This window comes from Onychomys torridus, chromosome 2 (genome assembly GCF_903995425.1).
Source record: "Onychomys torridus chromosome 2, mOncTor1.1, whole genome shotgun sequence".
In the NCBI taxonomy this organism is placed as follows: Eukaryota; Metazoa; Chordata; class Mammalia; order Rodentia; family Cricetidae; genus Onychomys; species Onychomys torridus.
Window position 1 is genome coordinate 80,811,692 of NC_050444.1, and position 23,845 is coordinate 80,835,536.

Below are 23,845 nucleotides of genomic sequence, written 5' to 3' on the forward strand. Positions count from 1 at the left end.
GAAGCCTGCACCATTATCTTGAAATTCCTAGCCTGTAATTCTCCTGGTCTCAGGCATGCCATTATAGAAAGAATAAACAGTGGGAAGTCTTTCCAAGGGATTCCCACAGTGTGGAAGTCAAAACATCAGCGATGCCTCTGGGTGTGCAGGTTCACTGCGGTACTCTAGGGCCTTCTGGATGTTCGGCTCTCCACGGCCACACACACCCTCTCATTGTTTCCCATCACTGCTGCTTAACTTTTCTGTAGGGATACATCCAGGACAGAAAAATGATGATACTCGGGTGAATATAATTGTTGACACTTAGGAACAATGATAGGCACATTCTCCAGAGTCAGTGGATTTCATAACTTGACCCTGATGACACCCTCTTACCATCCTCTCCATTTTTTAGACAAGGACGTTAATGTACAGATTAAACCACCCCCCTCTGCTATGAAAGCCACACCTTCTGGAAGAGGAACTAAACTCACCTCAGATCCTCCATGCAGAGTAGTCATTGACACATCTGGAGATATGTATCCCTCTCTTCTTTTTATATTTCAAATATAGAAATATATTTCATAAACTGTTGTGCTGACCCCTGTGTACCATTTGGTAGCCTCTTTCCACCTTGCCATCTTTCTGTATCATAAAATCATGCAGGCTGGAAAGTCTTTACTTCAAAAACAAAGGTCCTGAAGGGGCTGAAGAGATGGCTCAGCAGTTAAGAGCACTGGCTGCTCTTCCGGAAGACTGGGGTTCAGTTCTCAGCACCCACACAGCGGCTCACATTGGTAATGCCCAAGAGATCTGACGTCCCCTTCTGGCCTCTGTGGGAACTGCATGAATGCAGTGCACTTAACAGGTAAACAAACATTCATACACTTTCAGTACTATCCTCCCATTCAGTCAGTCTTTTCACTGTAAAATCTACATCTTAAAAAAAATCTCGTGTATTTTCTGACCTGTACATAAAATAGGATGCAGGAAATGTGGCTTGTAAATACTTGAATGTATCATCTATTTCAAAGATACGCTTACAAAAGAAAGCTGATATATTCCAGTCACAAAACTAGTCAAGGCAGAAGAGAGCATATGAGCTCAGCTTATACTCAATACCCAGATAAGCCATGGTCAATATAGTTTAAAGATGTTATTTTAGTTTTTTGAGACAGAGCCTCTCTACATAGGTCCAGCTGTACTGGAACTGACCATGCAGACCAGGCTGGCCTTGAACTCACAGAGATCCACATGCCAATGCCTCCCGACTGCTGGGATTAAAGGCGTTCACATCACCAGAGCCTGGTGAGGCTGGGTTTTTCAATTGTCTGTGTGCAGGACTTAGAACGGACAGATTGCTGTGTTCCAGATCTGGAAGAGATAACATTGGGATGAATTGGGTGTTCTGTGTTACTTAATGTTACTTATTTCTGTGGGCACAAACACTTCCTACCTGTCTCCAGCCCCTTTGGCCTTCAGGCTGACTCCCACCGTGAAACCACTAAAAGCAGAGGGCCTTGCCAGGAAGAACCAGCCTGTGTGTTTAGGACCTGGGCTCATGTCTGTGCCTACCACATGCTGTTGGCCTTGGGTGTGCCTCTCTTCTATAGAATGGAGATGTAATTCCTATGCCATCTATCTTGGAGTTATTTTCTTGTAAGGAGCAGATGAGGCTGTGACCGTGAGATTGTAAGATACCAGGCACTGTCTGCACATCGGGTTTTAGTATGAAATTCTGACCTCTTAACAGGAGGTGTTAGGGACAAGAGGAGATGGCCAAGCCGGTTGGTCCAGCTTCTTTCTATTTTTGGCCCCTGGAACTCACTCCAGTGGTGCATTCCCCAGCATTAGCACTCCTATTTTTATAATGGAGGGTTGCAAAGTTCAGAAGCACCACGGGTGGGCAAAGGTGAAGAGCCTGAACTCTGACTCTCCTGCTACCTGCTTGAGAGCAGAGTGGTACAAATCCTTGGGAGGGAATGTCTGGCAGTATTGACTAAAGCTGGTTACGTGGGTTACAATAGCCCAGCAAGTTCTCTGCTTGTTATAGAGTGGGCACAATTACACTCATTCACTGAAAGGCCTGTTATGAGAATGTTCTAGGAGCAATGTCATCTGAGTCCCAAACTAGAAACTACCCAAGTGCCGACTCCATGCCCAGATCAGCGTCTCCATACGATGTACGCCTACCTTGTAATGATGGTGTCCAACTACATGTAAGTACTGTGTCAATGTCACCAACATGCTGCGCAAAAGCATCCCGACCGGGCCATGCTTGTTTCACTTACGTCTCTCGCAGCATCACAAACCACCCAAAATACAGTCTTGAAGCAAGAGTGATTTACTATTTCTCATGGATCGTGAGCTGGCTGCTGAGTTCATGTACCAGGCTGTGCTGAGCTGAGGTTGGCTGAGCTTGGTGGCCCACAGGGATGTCACTCATAAGACCTCATTCCTGCAGTGTAGACTCTCCTCCTTGAAGCCCGGACCACCCTCTTTACCTGTCGATCCAGAGGTCTGTGAGGATGAAAGCAGTGCCCCACAGCTGGATCCATAGTCTCACTAAAACTCCCAGTGATGTTCCCATTTCACAAATGGGAAAACTGAGGCCCAGAGACATGCAGCACTTTGCCCACAATTTCAAAGATAGGAAGTGGAAGGGCTAAGCATTGATTCTGGGTCTGCCCAACTTCATCTGGAACACAGCGACCTACTGGTTCTAAGTCCTACACATATCTGCAGCCGGGTTTTGGTTTCTAGAGTATTTTCAATTTATGAAAATTCAGAGCTTTAAGCTTGGACATTTGAAAATGTCCTTATGGTTACTAAACCTAGTAAAATAATTTCATAGTAGATTCAAGAGGCTCATTTCTCTCTCAGCAACAGTGCGGCCAGACAGGCGAGTAGCTCAGCTCAAGGTGACTTGGGGCCCTGCTTCTTTCTTACAATCCCATAATTCTGACCTCATCTGGGCGGATGAGGCAGTTAGCAAACTCCTCTATGGGAGTGGGCCTGAGGGGTCATCCTGGACACACCCATCCACATTCTTTTCAAACTAATTGGGTGAATGTAATGGACATCATTTCCATGCTATTCCCATGGCATACCTGCCTGGAACGTAGAATGAGTTGGCCAACCCGAGCCAAAATGTGCCAACTTTAGGAGAACAACTAACAATCTTTGTAATCTGTGGAGAGGGCCCAGGTGGCAGGCATGGAAGCCTCATTTGGCCTTGAGCTCACTGTGTGGGTGAGGTAGGTAAAGACAACCTTGAACTCCTGACTCCCTGCTTTACCTCCCATGTTCTGGCACACAGGCAGGTACCACCACAGCCGGCAGTAGTGCTTAATGATGAAACGGCTCTCTAATAATTGCCCTCAAAAGGCCACTCGGAATAGCCAAGTCCTGCGCCTCCATGCCGAGAAAGGTTACACTCTCCAAGTAACCTGAGTTCTGTGCTTTGCTGCTAACCCTAGTCTAAGTGAAGACCTTTAATAATCACCACCCATTTTCCTTGGTGTATATCTATCCTAACAATAAACATGTTAATCAATATGTAAATGTGTTTAAATTTTAAATATATAATTGACAAGATTCCAAGGGCTTACACACTTTCCTGGAAGGAAAAAAGTTAACTAACTGTCTGGAACATTCCGTTATATGAATGTAGAGGGCAACCTCTAAAATGAAGAGTTCATGACTTCAGCAGCCAGAATCTTGGACACCAAGAGTATCCTAATTAGGGCCTAAAGTAACTTTTTTTGTTTGTTTGTTTGTTTTTTGTTTTGTTTTGTTTTGTTTTGTTTTTTGAGACAGGGTTTTTCTGTGTAGCCCTAGCTGTCCTGCAACTCACTCTGTAGCCCAGGCTGGCCTTGAACTCACAGAGATCCGCCTGCCTCTGCCTCCCGAGTGCTGGGATTAAAAGGGTGCACCACCACCTCCCGGCTCTAAACTAACTTTAAAAGGCTCTATAAATGTGAGCATTTCTGTCTTTCTGCTCCTCAGACACAGATAAGGGCATCTGGCATGAGCACACAGGCAGAGTTCAGGAAGGGGTGAGGCTGGTGCTGAGAATCCACTCAGTCCACTGTAGGTGTTCAACCAAGTGACTTCCTCTCACACTACTCCCTTGTCCTTCCAGAGCTCAAAGTTCCATAAGTTAGGGAATCGAAAGGCTAAACGATTAGAAAATAAGACCTGACAACAGATGAAGGAATGGTAAATGTTTATTATGCAAAGGCATTCAGTCCAGACAAGATACTGCATCTTGCCCTCAGGAACAGCCCCGTGAGGGAGGTATGGCCGCAAGTACCATATTACATGTGAGGTGGAACTTCACTCAGGCCAGACTCTGTGTGCCCTCAGGAACACACTCTCCTCCTGACCCTGGGACAGCAGGAGGGAGAGAGGAAACGGTGGCCAGTCCCGAACCACAGACAGACAGGAGCCAGCAGCTATAAGTCATCCTCTGGCTAGCCCTCAGACTCATCATCTACAAGCGAAAAGGGCTCCATTTTCTCTCAAGTTCCAGGCCAAGGACCGACTTGTGGGAGCCACATGGTACTGTAAGCACCTTCACCCTCCTCACTGAAGGGTGTGGAGTAGCCAGGCTCACTTAATTCCACCCCTCTGTGTCCTGAGTTCTATGTTCCAGAGCTGATTCCTTTGCCTCTGGCCATCCCCAGGAGTGGGAGGTAGGGAGGATTTGGCTGTGTAGTATTTTTTTTTAATATATAAAACTATCCAAATTACAAATGTGCATGTCTTAGCCTTAGTCTCCCATCCCCTCTGCTTTCCAGTACATGGGGCAGGTTTAATGATTCCTGTAATTTGGGGCAGGTGTCCCTGTGTCTTGTGCACGTCCCCTGGGCAGCACAGGCCCAGGAAGGTAGACGGCAGGAGTTCCTGCCTCCTGTTCTGCTCCCCAGGACAAAGCCAGGGCTTTTGCTCTCTTGCCGTAAGAGGCTTTGAGGTGATTTTGTTTAATCTCACTGTCCGCCATCTACGTCCTCTATGGAACAACACAATCAACCAGCTTGATCTGTCTTGAGACATTTTTCCTTCATCATGACCCCAGCCCATGTTTTCATTCTCACAGAAGCTCGCCGCTCTTAAGCCTCCACGTCATCATCTTGAGCAATAAGGACATTTCTTTTGAAGAGTAGTCCCAAAAGCTCACTCAAAACTCCATTTGGGTTTACCTGAGATCATGAGCTTTATATTGAGTCTATGTTTCTAACCTGAATTTTCCTGGGCATGCTGGCTCACACCTATAATTCCAGTAGTCAGGAGACTGAGGCAGGAGGGTTGCTATGAGTTCAAGTCCAGCCTGGGCTACAGAGTGATCCTGGTACAAACAAACAATTTTTTACAAACTTAAACCAACATCTAACCCTGATACACCTTCTAAGTGATCCTAAGAAAAGAACACCAGACTTGCACCCTGCTCCCCAAGATCATGTGGAAAAACACAAAGCCACACAGAAAGGAGGGGCCCTAGTATGATATTGTCCAGTCAATGTCTCTTGGCTTCAGAAGGCTGCCACTTCCTGCAGTTCCAGCCCTCGGCTGTGGTCCACTCTTAGTAAGTGAACTCCTCTGTAGAAACTTGCACATAACAAGGAGGTCATGTCACCAACAGCCAGGGAGGTCAAGGGTCCTGATCCATCCAGAGACAAGGTGAAAAGACAAGCTGGAGAAGGAAGGAGAAGCAGTCCTATGCTTAATGATGGAAACATCTCTGAGAAATGCCACTCTGTACTATAATGGAGTGTGCTTATGCACATGTAGATAGTACAGCCCACTACCACACTTCTCAACTCCTGGATGTGCTCTGTTATTCACTGAAACATCATTATCCAGTTTGGGACTATATCATGAGAATAAGAAACTGAGCATGTCCTGTACCATCTAAGCCATGAGATGAGAGGGTTCCACCTCTCAACAAGGTACAGTGCACCTGACTGTGAGAACCTGGGTCACCTCCATGACTTCTGAAGAGAATGGTACCCAGGCCCAACAGGATGGAGGCGACCAAACAGTATTTCAGACAACCAGGGCTATATTTGAAGGATAGAGAACAAGACAGGCTGAGTCAGGGAAACAGACAGGGACAGGGATCTGGGCTGCCAGAGAGCGTGTGGTGCAGGTCAGGTTTGGGCTTTGTTGCTTTTTTGTTTGACTGGGGTTTGTTGTTTTGTTTGTTTTTGTTTTTCTGAGACAGGGTTTCTCTGTGTAACCTTGGCCATCCTGGAAGACCAGGTTGGCTTCGAACTCATGGAGCTCTGCATACCCCTGCCTCCTGAGAGCTGGGATTAAAGGCTGGGCTTTGCTTTTAACTGGGCCATCCCTCTGGGGCAACTTTTCCAGGAGTGCCAGGAGCTCATGCATGGCAGTGGTGCCATCTGTTCAGGTCAATGCCCCCCACTTTGAGGCACGTGTCATTACATCTGAAGCACCCACTTCCCCTCACCCACAGATATTACACCTGGGCAGGTGGGGAGTCCAGCTCCAGGTGAGGGGATGGCAGGGCTGTCTTCACTATTTAAGTTTGGCTTATGGCCACAGCTGTTTACAGAATGACATTAGAGAGGCCCACCTCTTTATCTGGAAGGTGGTTCTCTCTCCCTGGGGGGAACTGAGTTGTTTGAAGTTCTCTAAATTAACACTTCCCTGTCTCTAGCCAAATCCTATGTCCAGAGTAAAACAACATACCAGCAGTGCTGGGAAACCAGGCTTCTAGAAGAAGAAAATCCAACACTTATTTACTGCTCCCAGCAATCTCCATGGGATAAATGCCCCACCATGACTGAATTCATGTCAGAGGCACTAGGCATCAAAAGTTTAGACCATGGCTCACAAAATTCCCAGGTGTCCACCATATTTGACTTGTACGGCTCTACACATAGAAGACTCTGGGAAGCCATGGTCCACATGACATGGATTTCCTGGGGTGCTGAGGGGCCCTGACCTCACAGTCCCACAAGAGATGAGGTTCTAACTGTATCTTTGAAATAAGAACTCAAGAGTAGCATTCTTTTTCCCCTTTCCAGACATTCCAAGCATCACAAGTTAAAATCTGGTGAGGAACTTCAGATGGAAAGAATCCAAGAGCCAAACATGTTCTCTCTGGAGTCTTAGGACTAACTCTGTATGTACATTATGGTATGTGGGAAGCACGGTGCTGGCTTAGAGCCAGAGGCTGAGCAGAAAGATGTGGTGCTTTGGTGTCTCACCTCTTAACCACAAAGGGACTAGTGAGTGGCAGGACCTAGGTGGCTTTGTATACGGTGAACAATGGGAAAAGTCTCCAGGCTGCACTCAGCTTTGAGAAACACTGAGAGCAGGCTGCTTACCTCCAGTATCTTGATTCCAAATCTTCACCGTGGAGTCATGTGCTGAGGTAGCAATCATAGGCATCAAGGCCATGGATTTTGGTAGAAAGACACAGGATGCAACGGTCTGGAAATGCCCCTTATACTCACACATTCTGTTTCTTGTCTGCCTTAGGTCCCACAACTGCAAAGAAATGACAGCAGCCAGCTCATTCATACAGATGGTTATGTGTCTCTAATACCTATCCTCCCTTTCCCCGTGACCTACTGATCCCTTCCATTCATGGATTCAGAAAGCCAGTTGAAGTCCTTATATCATCCGTCATACCCAACCACCCATCCATCCAGAAACTACTGTAGCATCAACTATGTCTCAAACACCACTAGCTACGGCTGTGGAGGAAGGGAGCCGCCTTTTCCATGACTAGAGAAGTAAGCTGTGGGCCTTGTTCTCCGTGACAACTCGGAGAGCTGCCTCCTGGCATCTGTGTGTCCCATGGGGACCATACAGTAAGGAGCACCTTCTCATGTGTGCATACAAGTGCAGATATTCTGAGCTGATGCCTAGTGCCTCTGACAAAGGAAGCAACAGTCCCGTCTGTCCCAGTTCTTCTGATCACACCACACCTGGAAGGTACCATTCAGAGATGAGAGAACACTGAATGGTGACCAAAAACTGGATGGGGTCACAGGAGACCATGTGGTCCATCAGCTTGGAGAAGGGATGCTACATCCAAAGCTTGTAACAGGCTACTCTACCCCTTCTAAGAGTATGCACTGAGTAAGAGACTCCAACTTGCCACGCCTCCATTCCCTCAACTGTAAAATAGGCATTGAAACAGCACCTACCTCACAAGCTTGTCTTAGGGATTAAATGAAATGAAACCATGCATGCTTAGCTCAATACCTGGCATGGCTTTGACATACCTGATAACTTAGAAATACAAATCTGATAACTTTGGAAACTAGATGATTCTTTTAACTGACAACCTGCAATTATGAATCTAGGGACTTTGGAGGGGCCTAAAGAGTGTATCCTGAAATTACTGCAAGTAAGGTGTAGAGCTGAATGGGGGGTGGGGGTGGGGGGTGGGGTGGACCAACTGTGGAGCTCCACAGTTCCCCTAATGAGCTGAGCTTCCTCTGGCATGGCCACACATACAAAGGACATATATATGGCTCTTCCAGCAGTCCCTCCCTGTCTAGGCTCCCCCAGGAGCAAGGACCTCAGCAGGCTGCTTGGTTTCTTCCTTCTCTACTTGAGTCCCATCCTGTTCCTCTTGTCTATTACCAATTCAGACAGACCCAGCTTAACAGATTTCTTAAAGGAAGCCTCCTTTAAGTGTGCACTCGGTGATTGACAGTTTGCACTTGAAGCAGGCCAGTGCTGTTGCAGAGCCTATCTGTAGAGCCCGATGAGGGGAGTGAGACCAGAGCAGCCTGCTCATCAATATGGGCTCTTACTGTGGCTTCACAGCCTTCGCCCTCAAAGCCGCTGCTGCAGGAGATACACGTGCGTCCGTCCACGCTGACTTCACAGTGGGTCTGAATGTGCTGCTTTGGGGGAAACACATGAGCCATCCGAAGCCCCCGACTATCCCATAATCTGCAAGGAAGTAGAAGCAGAAAGCGACTTTGTAGTAAATGGGACTAAAACACACCCAGGATAGCTCACTGACAGGGAAAGATTTGACTCTCTGCTGCCAGTTAGAACAGAATGTCACAATCTAACAAACTCTAAAGCTGACAGGAAGTAACCAAATCTGTGCCATCTAATCAATGCCATCTTGATTCTTTCTGTTTTGAAATCAAGTCATGGATTTTTTTTTAATCACACTTATTTATTAGGGGGAGGGGCTACACATAGTACAGCATCTGTATCTGTATGGGTCCCAGGACTGAACCAAGGCTGTCAGCCTTGGTAGTAGGCACCTTTGCTGCTGAGCCATCTCAAGACCCTTTCATGGAGGCTTTAGAACACACATATTTTTTTGTTTGTTTGTTTTTAAAGACATGTTTTCCCTGTGTAACCCTGGCTTTCCTAGACTCAATCTTAGACTAGGCTGGCCTAGAACTCAGAGATTTGTCTGCCTCTGCCTCCTGAGTGCTGAGATAAAAGCATGTGCCAACATCACCTGGCTAGAACACACATCTTGTTTGTTTGTTTGTTTGGCTGGTTTTTGTTTTTTGAGACAGGGTTTCTCTGTGTAGTCTTGGTTGTCCTGGAACTCAGAGATTCACCTGCCTCTGCCTCCTGAGTGCTGAGATCAAACACATTCACTACCACTGCCCAGCTAGAACACACATCTTTTTTTTTTTTTTAATTATAAATGCCCAGCCTTTGCTTGGCTTGTTTCTTTTTTTGTATGTGTGCTAGTGTTTTTATTTATTATTTCTTTTATTTCTCTTTATTATTATTAATATTGTTATTATTTGCTTTTGCTGTGGTCACTATCATTGGCAAAGTTCTTTTTTCAATGTTCCTGGACTTGGGGCTCCTGCCTTTGGAAGGTTCCACTCAAGCTGAAGGTGGCTTGGCTTGTTTCTAACCAGCTTTTCTTAACTTTAAATTATCCCATTTATCTTTTTTTTTTTTTTTTTTTTTTTTTTTTGGTCCTCAGCAGAATGCCGAATGCTATTTATTGAAGGAGGGAGGAGGCCTTAAATACAGGCTAACAACACAATGGGAGAACCCCAGAGGGCAGAAGTTCTCTACCAATGTTTTACAGTCTTGCATCTAAGCTGTTAATGCCCAATATGCAGGATTCACAAACAAGGAACTTCCCTTAAGCATTCAAGAGGGTGGGAATGGGCAGGGAATTAGCATAGGGAGGACATAAAGGTCAAGGTCAGCAAGCAAGGCAATAGCTACCCAAAAGGGAGGGGGGCTTTTACTAAAAAATGAGCTTCTAACATAGGTTGTGTGGGACATCAGCAGGTCACCTTACCCATCATGGAGACACCTGCCCAGGCCACACAGGCACTCTGTCTTAGGTTGGTGAGCGCCCCCCAGGCATTACCCATCTCTGAATACTCATTATCATACAGGTTCAACCGTGTGTGAGCTGCAGAGTTAACTGCTGCCAAAGATCTCAAAGTGGCACTGGGCTTGCAATCTCTGTAGAACACACATCTTAACTGTACACGTTATCTTGATCCTTTACGACACTGCTTTCAACAGACAAGAGGCTATTTTTGTGCCTATAACTGAAATTGTTTTAAAAGCTACTTTGCTGCTGTTTTGAAGCAGGTCCAGGCTGTCATACTCCTCGGCCTCCTCAGTGCTCAGACTGCAGTCCAGACCCACTGTTACAGCTAACAGATCCTTACAAGAGTGTCATCACCATTCCAGAACCAGATCCGGGCTGAGGCTGTTCATGCCAGCCTTGGCCTTGGAGTCCAGTAGAAAGCTTTGTGGAGCCTCTTATCTCACTGTTTCCTCTCTCATTCCTCCCATTTTATAGTAAAAATCTTTTTGGAGAGCCAGAATTTTAAGGCATGCTCCAGTTTGTGAGTTCCTGACGTTATCTGAACCCTCAATGTAGAGTCTGACCCTTCTTCCCAAGGGAGGCTCTGGCTAAGGGCTAGGTGCCTGGAAACTCCAAGAATCATGCAGGGCATGATAGCAGGGCCAGCCTGCCTGATGGGGTGGGTGACCAGGTGAGGCTGAGGCTGATCTGAACAGTCACACACTGGAACCAGAGAGACCAGCTGCTTCAAACCATTCAGAGCAGGACCTTAGCCTGACACGATCTTGTGCATTCACTCTGCTCCCATAAGCTCCAGGTAAGAGAGTCCCCAGTGGCAGCTAGGAGTGAAGGACAACAGCCCTAGGAAGGGTCCAGCAGCACGGAGAAGCAGAATGGAAACAGAGGCATGTAAGCACAGGAGCCACAGACCTTCACCAGAAACACCTCCACAGCGGCTCAGTAGCCCACCTGATGGTCTTATCCTCGGAGGACTGGAGAACATATGGCTCTCTGGGGACCCAGCACAGATGGGTGACCTGGAGAAAACAATCAACAAGTCTCCACGTCAGGCCATTCCTCTGCTGATATTCCGTTAGTTGGCTAACCTCACCCCTCATCCCCTCTCAAGGATTCTGAGCTAGTGAGCTTGGGTTAGCAGGGTCACTATCTTGCAACTCCCCATCAGTCCTCCTTCACCTGTATCTTCTCGGTGCTCAGGGGCAAAGGTACCAGCAGGCAGGCCTTGTGGTTAGTCTTGACGACCTGAACCCCAGTTGGCAGTGATGAGCAGGTGGCAGCCAGAAGAGCAGCCCCTGTGCTAAGTGGGGTCCCCGAACTCTGCTGTAACACCTGTGCTAAGTGGGGTCCCCGAACTCTGCTGTAACACCTCAGGGGTTTCTAAGAGTAACAACAGTCCTGGCCTTGCAGCCAGGGATGAAACAGATTTCAGAACAACCCAGGGTAGAAGTGTGCTTTTCTCAGCACAGAATCCTCTGGAATACGGAGGGCACAGGCAAGCACATCCTACCATCGGCAGTGGACTTCAAACTAGAACAGGAGGCAATTCAACTCTGAGGGACATCTGCCCTGTGCCAAGCACAATGACAGCTATTTTATGGTCTATTTTATCTCATTCAGTCACCCAAAGAATGTTACCTAGTGACATAACTTCTATTTTATAAATGGAGATATTTAGAATCTAAGATTAAGTAGCACAATACAGCACTCACAATAGTAAGTGATAGATCTTTGGCTTGAAAGCAGGGCTGGGAGTGGAGATAAGAGGCAGAGTGTTTGCTTAGCATGTACAAGGCTTAAGGTTCAATCCCCAGCATGGGAAAAAGAAAAAGAAAAAAATCCACACAAACACAAGTGGGGAAGCCAGGTGTGACAGAGCCCAAAGGCTGTGCAAGTCCACAGCAGTCAGCTGTCACAGAGTGAACTATATCAAGCAAAGGGCACACTTATTTCTCCGCATGATGCTACATATTCAGAGGGGCAAGCAGCCATCTGTAGCACACTGTACACATACGTTGTGGGTTCCTGCAAGACAGGACACCATGTCTTTGTTATATTTCTATCCCTAGCAGTGCCTGGCCTGCCCAAATTATGCTAACAGTGTGCCCTGAAGAAACAAATACGGATATCACTCTCTTCTCCTTCCTCCCTTCTCTTTATTCCCAGCCACCACCTCTCAACTGAACCCAAGCCCCCACCTCCATGCTAAGTACACTCTATCTACTATGAGCTATGCCCCCAGCATGCTTCCCTCACTCTGTGCTACTTCCCACCATCCTGTTCTACACCAAGTCTGAATATGTACCAGGTTCCTGGAGACAGACGCTCTCTCCACACACTGTCCAGTACCTACATCCCACAGAAGCAGGCTGTTGTCCCGAGAGCCGGTGCACAGCTGAGATGAGTCTTTAAAAACAATGGCGAGAAGACACAATGGCTGTGAGCTGGGATGTGGACAAGGGTTCTGCAATGCACCCTGGAGCTGGCAGGAGATCTACTCCACTTTACCTGGACTCACAGCCAAGCCAGTGACCACCATGGCATGGCCAGACAGTTGCTGCCTGGGCTCCGAAGAGCCCTGCAGGTCCCACATTATGACTGTCTTGTCTCGAGAGGCGCTGAAAAACTGGCTTGGCCCGGGAAGACAGGCTATCTGCTCACAGAACAAAACCAGAAATAGCTCAGGTGCACATGCTACACAAGACTTCAGAACAGCACATGGCTTTGTAGACTCTCCCCACATACACACGTTTAACTTGTTTTTCTTTTTTCTTTCTTTTCTCTTCTTTTTGTTTTTTGGTTTTGGTTTTTTGAAACAGGGTTTCTCTGTGTAGTGCTGGCTGTCCTGGAACTCACTATGTAGACTAGGCTACTTTGTTTTTCTTAAGAAAAAAAAAAAGATTTATTTTTAATTCTCTCTCTCTCTCTCTCTCTCTCTCTCTCTCTCTCTCTCTCTCTCTGTGTGTGTGTGTGTGTATGTGTGCATGTGTGTTACAGAAATGACCACTTTAACCATTTTAAGCATTCAGCTCAGTGACAGCAAATATATTCTTTTTTTTTTTCCAGAGCTGAGGACTAAACCCAGGGCCTTGCGCTTGCTAGGCAAGCGCTCTACCACTGAGCTGAATCCCCAACCCCACAAATACATTCACATTGTTGTACTGACTTCAACAATCTCCAATGGCAGAACTTTCATCACCCCAAAGTGGAGCTCTGCCATTCTCTCCTCCATAATCCCAGCTCCCCACTGCCTCACTGTCTCATGTCAGTTAAGCCACACTGTTCTTTTGTCTAGCTTTTTTCACTAAACATGCTTCCAACATCCACCCTTGTTGTAAGTACCACGTATCAGAACACCACCTTTGCTTTTCAGTACTGGGGATCCAATCCAGGGCTTCATGCTAGGCTTTACTGAGCTATACACTCAATCCCAGAATTTCATTCCTCTAAAAAAGTTTTAAAATTATTTTAGTATTACTATTTTATATGTGTGGGTATCTTTGCTTCTTGTATGTCTGTGTACCACTTTTGTGCCTAATGCCCTCGGAAGCCAAAAGAGGATGTTGTATTCCCTGGAACTTGAGTTACACGTGGTTGTAAGCATTATGTGGGTGCTGGGGATTGAACCTAGTTCTTCTGGAAGAGCAGCTAGTGCTCTTAACTGCTGAGTCATCTCTCCAGCCCCTTTTGTTCCTATTTAAGACTAAATAAGCCAAGCGGGGGTGCATGTCTTTAATCCCAGCACTAGGGAGGCAGAGGCAGGTGGATCTCAGTGAGTTCAAGGCCAGCCTGGTCTACAAATCCAGTTCCAGGAAAGCCAGGACTGTTACACAGATAAACCCTGTCTTGAAAAAAAAAGGCTGAATAATATCCTACTGTGTGTGTGTCCTGTGGCATGTTTTTCCCCACACCTCTGCCAGATATTTAGTTAATTCCATGTTTGAAATTATTTGCTCTGTTCTTCCTGGCATCAAAGGAAACCTTTGCATTTTTCCTTTTGACTAAATATACAAGCCTTCAAAGCAGGGTGGTGGTGGCGCACGCCTTTAATCCTAGGACTTGGGAGGCAGAGCCAGGCAGATCTCTGTGAGTTTGAGGCCAGCCTGGTCTACAGAGCAAGATCCAGGACAGACACCAAAACTACACAGGAGAAACCCTGTCTCAAAAAAACAAAAACAAAAACAAACAAACAAACAAAAAACAAGCCCTCCAAGAGCTATAGCTATTGAATTTCTTTATCCAATCCTCAATTCCCTTCAGAATAAGCACCTGCTGGTTGGTTACCTTAGTGATTTCCCGCTCATGTCCTCTGAACCTTTTGACCACGTGTGCAGTTCTCCAGTTATAGGCCACAGTGGTCTGTAAAGAAATGGGATTACAGGTGTCACCACCATGCTGGTGCCTGAGAAGGACCTTGAAACATTTCCTTGCTGAGTGTCTAGAGTTCATTGCTACAGAGAAGGGAGCATGGCCCCAGTCACTGCTGCAACTATCAGTTCCCTAGTCTTCAAAACAGAGTAGACAGTCTTTGTCCTGCTTACTTCTCAGAAGTGTGAGAAAGAGCCACATAAATAATACAATTTCTTAGATCTAAAATAATATAGACATTAAGACAAGACGTTGTTGCCAGGCAGTGGTAGCATACACTTTTAATTCCAGTACTTGGGAGGCAGAGGCAGGTGGATCTCTGTGAGTTTGAGGCCAGCCTGGTCTACAGAGTGAGTTCCAGTATACACACAGAAAAACCCTGTCTTGAAAAACAAAACAAAAGAGAGAGAAAGAAATCACATTGCTAATTAAGTACTGATACTCAAGTGTGTTTGAAGCCATGACATACAAAGTAAAAACATCTTACAAATTTGAAATTCAGTTTGCAAATGAAATTTACGATTCTGAAAGTCTATTGGAAATAAGGAATATTATTAGTATTCCCTGCAGGAAGAAGGAGCAGTGTATTGTTGCTGCAGTTATCAGCAGTGACTGCCAAGATAGCTAGCTGTTAATGGAAGGACAGAAAGCAGAGAAGTCCAGGGTGATGGCAAGAGGAAAGACAGAAATATAAAAGAGCAGTGTACACCAGTGTGAATCTGGGAAAACAAAACATAAAGCAACCAGAAAATTCTTTTTGTTGACTCCAGGGTCTGAGTATGACTGTAAGAATGAGGTGGTGGAATATTAACATCCCCATTTATAAGAGCATATAGGTGGCCTGGTGAGGTTCTCATTGAATACTCATGACGGTTTTAGAACACAGGTGTTACTGTTTACCCGTGCATCAGACTGAGATACCAAAGCTCAGAAAATGTAGACTTGCCTCCAGTAATAGGAAGTGATAGAGCCGGGGCTCAAACTCCAGCCTCAAACTTTGAGCCAGGCTGTTGCAGTGTAGAAATGCAGTGTTAGACTCTCTCAGGACATCTTCCCCTTCCTGCAGTGGGCTGGTTTCCTCACCTTGTCTTTTCCTCCAAAGACACAAAGGTCTGAGTTCAGAGCAGCAACCACAGAGACAGTGTCCACGTGAGCGGGGCTGTACTCTTGGGAGGCTTTAGTCTGGACTCTCTCTTCTATAAATCCATCAGGCCTGCAACAGAGGGGGTGGAAAATGAGGCTTGCTGCCTGGGACTGGACAAGGGACCAGGGGACAGAAGAACATGGGCAATGACAGCAATTCAGGCCAGGCAGAGGCAGAAAAGAGACCCACTCTCTGTTTGGGAAATGCCCAGAAATAAATGGGAAACACCCAGGGTTATTGAAATCTGATGAAGGGGAATTCTGAGGCAGGCAAGGAGTCTTTGCTTTCATTAGAGGTGACTCCAAAGATACAGGGCTGGTGAGGTGACCATTTCTCACCTAAAACAGTACATACACCAAACCAAGCGGAAGGCAAGATCACCAACATTCGCCTTGTCTCCTTAGGAGAGAATTGCAAAGGAACACATAAAACTGGGGAGTCCAGGATGCCATCTACCTGTATTTGTAAGTGCTGTGTCTGAGTTTGCTCTGCAGTTTCCCCATCACAGCCCAGAGCCAACAGAAAACCCGAGGAAGAGCTGGTTTCAGTTGGCAGTTGAGTGCCAGCATCCCTTGCGGTCCCGGGAGGTGTGTTCCCTGTGGAATGGAGAGTGGGCACACGTTGAATTTCATTAGGTCCAACATTAGAGGTGCGATTAGGCTGATTCTTTCCTTCCTTCCTTCCTTCTTTTCTTTCCTTCTGTGTGTGTGGGGTGCATGTTGTTGTTTTTAAGAGATTAACCTTGTGCATTTGATTCCTTCCCTTGTCCCGCTTCATTCTCTTGGGCCTGAACTGCAGCTGTCAATACAGGCTCAGCAGATAAACAAGTCAAAACTAATGTTCAAAAATACTAAGAATTATTATTATTATTATTTTTTTTTTTTAAGACAGGGTTTCTCCGCTTTTGTGTCTGTCCTGGATCTCTCTCTGCAGACCAGGCTGGCCTCGAACTCACAGAGATCCACCTGGCTCTGCCTCCCGAGTGCTGGGATTAAAGGCGTGCGCCACCACCGTCCAGAGGAAAGTTTATTTTTAATAAATCATGCTATTTATGTAGCTTTGGCTGGCCTAGAGCTTGCGACCTTACAGAAATCTGCCTGCCTCTGTCTCCTGACACGGGGTTTAAACCCATGTAACCATGGCCCACAATAGGCTTTTGTTTGTTTTTAGAGACAGGGTCTCCTACTCTGGCCCAGAGTTTACTGTGTAGCCCAGGCTGGCCTTGAATTTGCAATCTTCCTGCCTCTGCTTCCCAAGTGCTGTTCATTCAGTCAGGCACTACCACACTGTGCTTGCAAGAGCTTTATTACTTTCAGTTTTAAATAGGAACTATTTTTTAAACTTCTCAGCTTTATTATAATATAGAAAATAGTGAGCAGGACTCTAAACCCAACCAAAAGCTACATAAACAAAAGGTCTCTGGGATCCTCAGTAATTTTAAAGCATGAAAAGGAATTCTGAGATCCTGAGGCCAAAGTGTTTGAGAATAACTGCCCTAGAAATTAGATCATGTTAGCGTTGGATATTATATTAGAAGAAGAAGAATATTTTTTTTCAGATTTACTTATATTTGTCTTCATCAGCTCACAAGGCTAGAACTAAACAGAAAGAGTAAGTTATGAATTAAAAAATGCTCATCTTAGGGACTGCGGGTGTAATAGCATGGGTGGCAGCAGGTGGCGGCAGAGTGCTAGCCTGGTGTGAACAAGGCTTGCCTAGCATGATCAAACATGGGTTTGATCCCCAGTAGTGCAAAAAAGGAAATAAAAGGAAACATAACAAGGATGTACATCTCATGTCTTCACTAACTCAGGGAACAGTGCCTGAGCATGTAATGTTCCTGCATGAGTTGCTGGTGCTACAAAGAACAAGAGAGCAATCTGAAGAGGTGGCCAGCATCAACAGTTTTTGGAATTGGACCAGGAGCCAATCTCAGCTACCCTAGGTCCTGTGTCCTTCAAACTAGCTATTCCCTGAGATGCTGAAGAGCCAAGGGAAGTAAAAGGGGCAATGAGAGGGGCCAGTCCTTATTTCTTCCAAGTTTCTTCGTAAAGAAGTTCTGAAGGACTCATGTGTCACAGACACAAACATCCCAGCTCCGGGAAGAACGGAGCACAGAGAGAAAAACAACCAAGAGCTGCCAGATACAGACTCCTCTACACACCACTGCCATGAACTTTCCTAGAATTCCACCTACTGCTGAGGAACTGTATGAGCTGGCATCTTGGAAAGACGAGAGGAACAGCTCAGAGGTACAATGCAGTGCCAAGGATGCAGTGTGTGCCACTACAGGTCTGAGATCTGGCCCCAGCTCTGCCTCATCTCACTCACTGCTCACTGTGTCCTCGAGGGGCACCACTGCCCCCGCTCCTGCATCAGCCCCCCCCCCACCAGCCCTGGCTCCTGCATCAGCCTTCCAATATCTCCTGTAGCAGCACACTACTAGATGGCTATGTGTTCTATAAGGACTCTTTTTTGTACTCCAAATGGCTTGTACAATATGACAAAAATATTTGTTGCAAACTACTGAACCTGCAGTCTCTTCTAATTCAAACATTCTAGGATGTTCTGTGATAGGCCACAAGGTGTATTAAAAGGGAAGACTCTAGGATGGCATCCAGGAAACTTGTGATATGTACTGTTTATAGATATACAGAGTTGCCTATCTGCCAGCCTGACCCATGTCTAACACTGTCATCAAACTGCTGACAGGTGCTGCCTGTAGATGTAGGTCACTGGAAACCATGGAGGCAATACATGTATTTAAAACCAACTGGATTCTTATCGGGTATCTTCACTGAGGAGACAATCTAAGGAAGGTAACTTGGCATTACTTACCCCCAAGGCAACAGGATCTTCCTGATGAGCTGCTGTATTTGGTGATCTATAGTTCACTCAGCCTCTGGAAACTAGTCAGCCAGCCACATCCTAATCTCTGTACAAAAGGACGCTCAAGTTAATCTCCCTCTGTCTAAGCATATGTTTGCACCGAAGAGATTTATAACGCAAGTGTAAGTAGGGATCTTGTTTAATTGAAAAGATTATTAGTGTAGTTTTTCCTCATTAGGAAATAGCACACACATTTCCAAGAGTATATAAGCCTCAAATTTCCATCAATAGGGTAGAGTAGAGTATGATGTTAACTACACATTTGGTTTTTTTTGTTTTGTTTTTTTTTTTTGAGATAGGGTCTCATGTAGCCCAGCCTGGCCTCAAACTCACAGTGTAGTCAAGGATGACCTTGAATTTCTAGTTCTCCTGCCGCTACCTCCTGAGTGCTAAGATTACAAACACTTGCCCCTGTGCATGGCTTATCAATGCTGGGGTTGGAACCCAGAGCCTCACACATGCCAAGCAAGCACTTTACCAACCAAGGTACATCCCAGACACTATGTATCAACTTCTGAATGTGCAAAAATAGAAACCTGAATTGTAACATTAAGCATTTTGGTTTTGCCCACAGTATAGTCCTTCAGTCCACCAAAAATCTTCAGAGTAAATTGTTTACTTCAGATTTCCCTATTTTTGTGAAAAAGGTAACTTTTCTGTTTTGAATAAGTATGAATCATAGAACTTGTGAACAAAGAGCTTTTAAAAATTACCCCTTATTTAAAGATCTAGAAATTGCAGAAAGATTATTTGTTCAAAATTATAACTTGGCAGCCCTCTTGAGTTTGAGCCTAGAATTTCCACCCCAAACATATTCAGAAACAGCAATTTTAACTGCTTTATTTCCTCTCTATTTAAAGGGTTCAGATAAACTCTTATTAACAGTCTAGCAATTCTGAGAGTTTACACTAAGCACAGCACAGAATAGTAAAGTGTTGTTGTTTTTTATTCTTTTGGGGCGCCCCCATCCAGCTCCCAAATAAATCACACACAAAGGTTTATTATTTCTTATAAATGCTCAGCCTTAGCTTGGCTTGTATCTGGACCAGCTTTTCTTAACTTAAAATTATCCTATCTATCTTTTGCCTCTGGGCTTTCCCTGTTCTCTTACTTCTGTCAATCTTATAATGTGGCTTGCTGTGTAGTTGGGTGGCTGCCCCTTAGAGTCTTCCTCCTTCTCTGGCTACTTCTTTTTCCCCCCAGATTTCTTCTTCTATATATTCTCTCTGCCTGCCAGCACCGCCTGTCCTTTCTCCTGCCTTGCTATTGGCCGTTTAGTTCCTTATTAGACCATCAGGTGTTTTAGACAGGCAAAGTAAGACTGCTCACAGTATACCCATAATAAACATATCTCACACACAGAAACAGCATGTATAGATGGATTTATGAGTCTGGAGGGTGTCAAGCCAAGTCATTTATGTCACCTAACTAGAGTGACATCACAATCAGGCTAAAAATTATGTTATACACTAAGGCAATTAAAATTTTTGAGAACAAAAAAATATGCACTTGGCGGACAATATTCATCATATGTAGACTAACCTATTGTTTATATTATAAACATGTAACAGACTTGAGAGGGAGGATAATATCTTGATCGTTTCGGCATCTGTGCTTCCAGCCTAGTATGGGAGAATGGGTTTGAGGCATTTATTTGCTGAATGAGGGAATGGCATATTAAAATGAAGAATCAGATTAGCCAGAAGCTTTTTTTAAGGGCACAACATAATATCCTCTTGTTTGGGTCTGGGTTTTTTGTTTTGTTTTTTCAAAGAGACAAAATCTTGCTATAATGTCCAAGTTGGCTTCCAATCACAAACCCTCCTGCCTCACAGGCTTGTGTGACCAGACCTCCAAATAATGATCTTTTTAAACTGCATAACAAGACTGTCCAACAGATCTCTGAAGGTACATTGCCCTGCTTCAACACCCAAAGGCTGGAGGGACTTGGGAAGGTCTTTAAAGGACATTATGGCTCTTTCTGGTGGAAGCAGATCTACATCTGAACCCTGGACCTATCTCTGCCCAAATCTGCTGTCAAAAGGCCCAGGGGTCATATTAAATAGGGCTCAGAGTATTCTCTTTCAGTTATACAGTGCAAAATTCCTTTATAGCCTTTAATACAACTGGGCTCCATAGGGTTTATTTGTCACAGGGGCAGAGCTGAGTGAACTGCATATTATTTCCCTGGACTCTTCTGACTCTGTAGAGACAAAAACACAAAAAAGATTCAAAACAAAACTAACTGTCATATGTTAGCATCAGACCCTGACTACTTGGAGCCTGGCCTTAGTGACTTGAGATGTCTTACACAAACATTTAGTCTGACTTCTACTTACTATCCAAATAGCCAAGACACATGGTGCTGTAAAATTTACTACTTAACAAGGTAGTGAGATGTCCTCCTACTTCTTTATCTGAGCATAACTGTTATATAAAAGAACAATTCCCTCTCAGGGGGTTATTCTCTCTCTGAGAATCTACCCATTAGACCTGTCTTCTCTTGCAACACTTTTTTTTTTTTTCAATAAATCTCTGTGTTTGTGCTGGCCTTGTTAATACGTCTACCATTGAAACTTCAGCTTGTCATCATTGTTCCCAGCACGACACCAGTCATGTAAATGACTTTTTTTTTTTTATCCTCCACTCTCTTCCCGAATCTTTCTTTCACTTATGTATCTAACCTAGATTCTCTGAGACCAAGACATCTACATCAGTGTTCCAAGAGTAACAAGACTACAGGCAGAGAAGCTCGTAGGAGATGGTCTGGTTTGACTCTCTCATGATAATGAAAAGGAAAAGATTCAAACAGTAAGAGGATTTACAAACACTCAGTGCTAGATGAGAACGCCCAAGGCTGAGTTCTTTGGTTTTGTTTTCTTTCTGGCTCTCCCGATTATAAATGCTCCTACCGCTGTCCATTATCCGAGCTTGTTTTTGATGTGCACGTGCCCTGTGAGGATTCAGTCAAGATGGAAGCAGGGTGACACTTGACCCAACACAGACCCTCCCCAACACTCTCCTCGCTTCAGGCCGGTAGGTGGCTGCCGCCGGGGACAGCGAGAGGGCTCCCACATCCCTGACACTCCCCTCTCCCACCTCCGGCTCCATACCCACCGGCGGGCTGGCACCGAAGCCTGCAGGCACCAGAGGCTGGCATCCGCAGCTTCCATCGGCTCCCGCGTCTCCGCCCCTAGCAACCAGGCGCGCGTCGCTAGGGTGGGAGTACCAGTTAAACCCTCCCGGCACCCATAGCAGCTTCGGAACAGAGGTTCCACCTGCCGGAAGTCTTCCAGGGGCCGAGCCGAGAGCGCCAAATTTTTCTTTCCTAATTTAACGATACATGGATATTCTGCGCAGAGGATCCTTGTGCTGAACCACGTCGCCTGAAAAATCTTTATCATCTAAAAAAATGCAGTGATATCTCTGTGAAAGCCACAAAGGCGATGAATAAGTGTCATCTTTGTAATTATTATTCCCTTGGATAATTTATTTGAAGTTTCCCTGAATACAAACAGACAGAGATATTTTTTTCCTCTTCGGACGTTTCTCCTATTCCATTCCCTTCATTCGGCGTGTGCGTGTGTTTATTTTTTATTAACTTTTTTTTAATATATAAAGGAGTGAGTTTCAAAAATATGGCACATTAGCTAGGTGGTGGCAGAGGCAGGTGGATCTCTGAGTTCAGGGCCAGTCTGGTCTACAGAGTGAGTTCCAGGACAGCCAGAGCTGTTGTGCAGAGAAAAACAAAAAACAAACAAAACAAATGTGTGTATGGAACGTTTTGATTTTGCTTTCTGTCCTTGTACAGGAACCATGTTATTTTCTCTGTATCATTCCAAATATAAAAAAAATATTTTGAGAATGTTTTATGTGTGTGGATGCTTTGCCTGCATGTATCTATGTACATCACTTGTGTGGCTGATGCTAACTGAGGTCTGATCCCACAGAATTGGAGTTACAGATGGTTGTGAGCCATCCTGTGGGTACTGGGAACTGAACTTGGGTCTTCTGCAGGAGCAGTGCTCTTAACTGCCAAGCCATCTCTCCAGTCCCTGTATTGTTTCAATTTTAATATATGTGCTGCCAAACTACATACTTTTCACTTTGACTTTCATTAAACTGAAACTGGCCAGCACTACAACAAAGAGACCTCTCAGTACCTTCTTGAGATCCAAATGGGAAGATACTAACAGCTAACAGCAACTACAAAACAGTTTCCAGTCCCAACCTAACATCTGTTTATTTGGATTCTTGATGCGCAGCATGAGGCTTATTGAACAAATGAATGAATGAACGAGTGGATGAGATCCTAACCAACAAGTCTTTTATATCCTAGTGGGTGCTTCTTGTGAAAAGCAGGTATCCCAGTAGAATTACCGTTCATTGGGGATTTGGGAGATTCTGAAAGTTGATTGTCTATGGGTGTTAGCAGAGAAGTTTGCTTTCACAGAATCAGCTTTGTCCAATAGGTTTATCTTCCACTGTAGGGAGAGAATTTCCTCTGCAGCATACCTGATTGGGGCTCTTCCAGCCCTTAATGTTCCTTCTGTTGATAATGCACTCATTACTTTCGGAGTTAGTGGACTGTTGTTGGGAGATAATTTCCTGGCAGGTGCTAAGCTCTATGTATGTTGGTTACAAGTCTTAGTTTAAAAACTGAGGACTCGCCAGGTGGCGGGGGTACACGCCTTTAATCCCAGCACTCGGGAGGCAGAGCCAGGTGGATCTCTGTGAGTTCGAGGCCAGCCTGATCTACAGAATGAGATCCAGGACAGGCACCAAAACTATATGGAGAAACCCTGTCTCAAAAAACAAAACAAAACAAACAAACAAATCTGATTACTCTCTCTGCATATTTAATTCATTTTTTCCATCATCTCACTTTGCACCAGAGCAATACTGTCACCTAACCAAGTGGCAAAATAAGTAACTTCAATAAATAGCTATGTTAAATAAATTTTGGAGTTAGTGCATGTAATAGTTGCTTTTCACATTGCTGTCACAATATACTTGACAGAAGATAGACTTCCTGATTTGTGTTGGAGACTCCAATAGGTTTAAGTATAGCTACAAACTAAGTTATTATTAGTGTCCTATCCCCATAACACTCTGCTCTGGGATACAACCTCTTTGAGAAG

The 23,845-nt window shown here is 45.1% G+C and overlaps 1 protein-coding gene and 1 non-coding gene across 3 annotated transcripts; both read right to left on the reverse strand.

Annotated features, from left to right (window-relative positions):
* Positions 1-5,300: 5,300 nt before the first annotated feature.
* Positions 5,301-21,888, reverse strand: Wdr31 (WD repeat domain 31). 2 transcript variants are annotated; one of them, XM_036177015.1, is made up of 11 exons: positions 21,822-21,888; positions 18,654-18,750; positions 16,272-16,411; positions 15,755-15,884; positions 14,588-14,662; positions 12,812-12,956; positions 12,609-12,709; positions 11,255-11,322; positions 8,781-8,922; positions 7,338-7,500; positions 5,301-5,674 (listed from the first exon to the last, which is right to left on the reverse strand). In XM_036177015.1, the coding sequence occupies exons 3-11, from the start codon at positions 16,382-16,384 to the stop codon at positions 5,514-5,516; spliced, it is 1,098 nt and encodes a 365-aa protein (XP_036032908.1). In that variant the 5' UTR covers positions 16,385-16,411; positions 18,654-18,750; positions 21,822-21,888; the 3' UTR covers positions 5,301-5,513. The 2 variants fall into 2 exon arrangements, with proteins under 2 accessions (XP_036032908.1, XP_036032909.1); XM_036177016.1 differs by lacking the exon at positions 18,654-18,750.
* A 578-nt stretch (positions 21,889-22,466) lies between these two features.
* Positions 22,467-22,572, reverse strand: LOC118578984. The gene has a single exon (XR_004944361.1). It is a non-coding gene; the product is annotated as a U6 spliceosomal RNA (small nuclear RNA).
* Positions 22,573-23,845: the final 1,273 nt, after the last annotated feature.

Coding starts and splice junctions, on each gene's coding strand:
- Wdr31 (XM_036177016.1), bottom strand. CDS start 16,384: ATGCTGGCACTCAACTGCCAACTGAAACCAGCTCTTCCTCGGGTTTTC. Junction 12,957..14,587: donor ATGAGCGGGAAATCACTAAG/GTAACCAACCAG, acceptor TTCTGTGAGCAG/ATAGCCTGTCTTCCCGGGCC. Junction 7,501..8,780: donor GCGAAGGCTGTGAAGCCACA/GTAAGAGCCCAT, acceptor ATTTCTTTGCAG/TTGTGGGACCTAAGGCAGAC.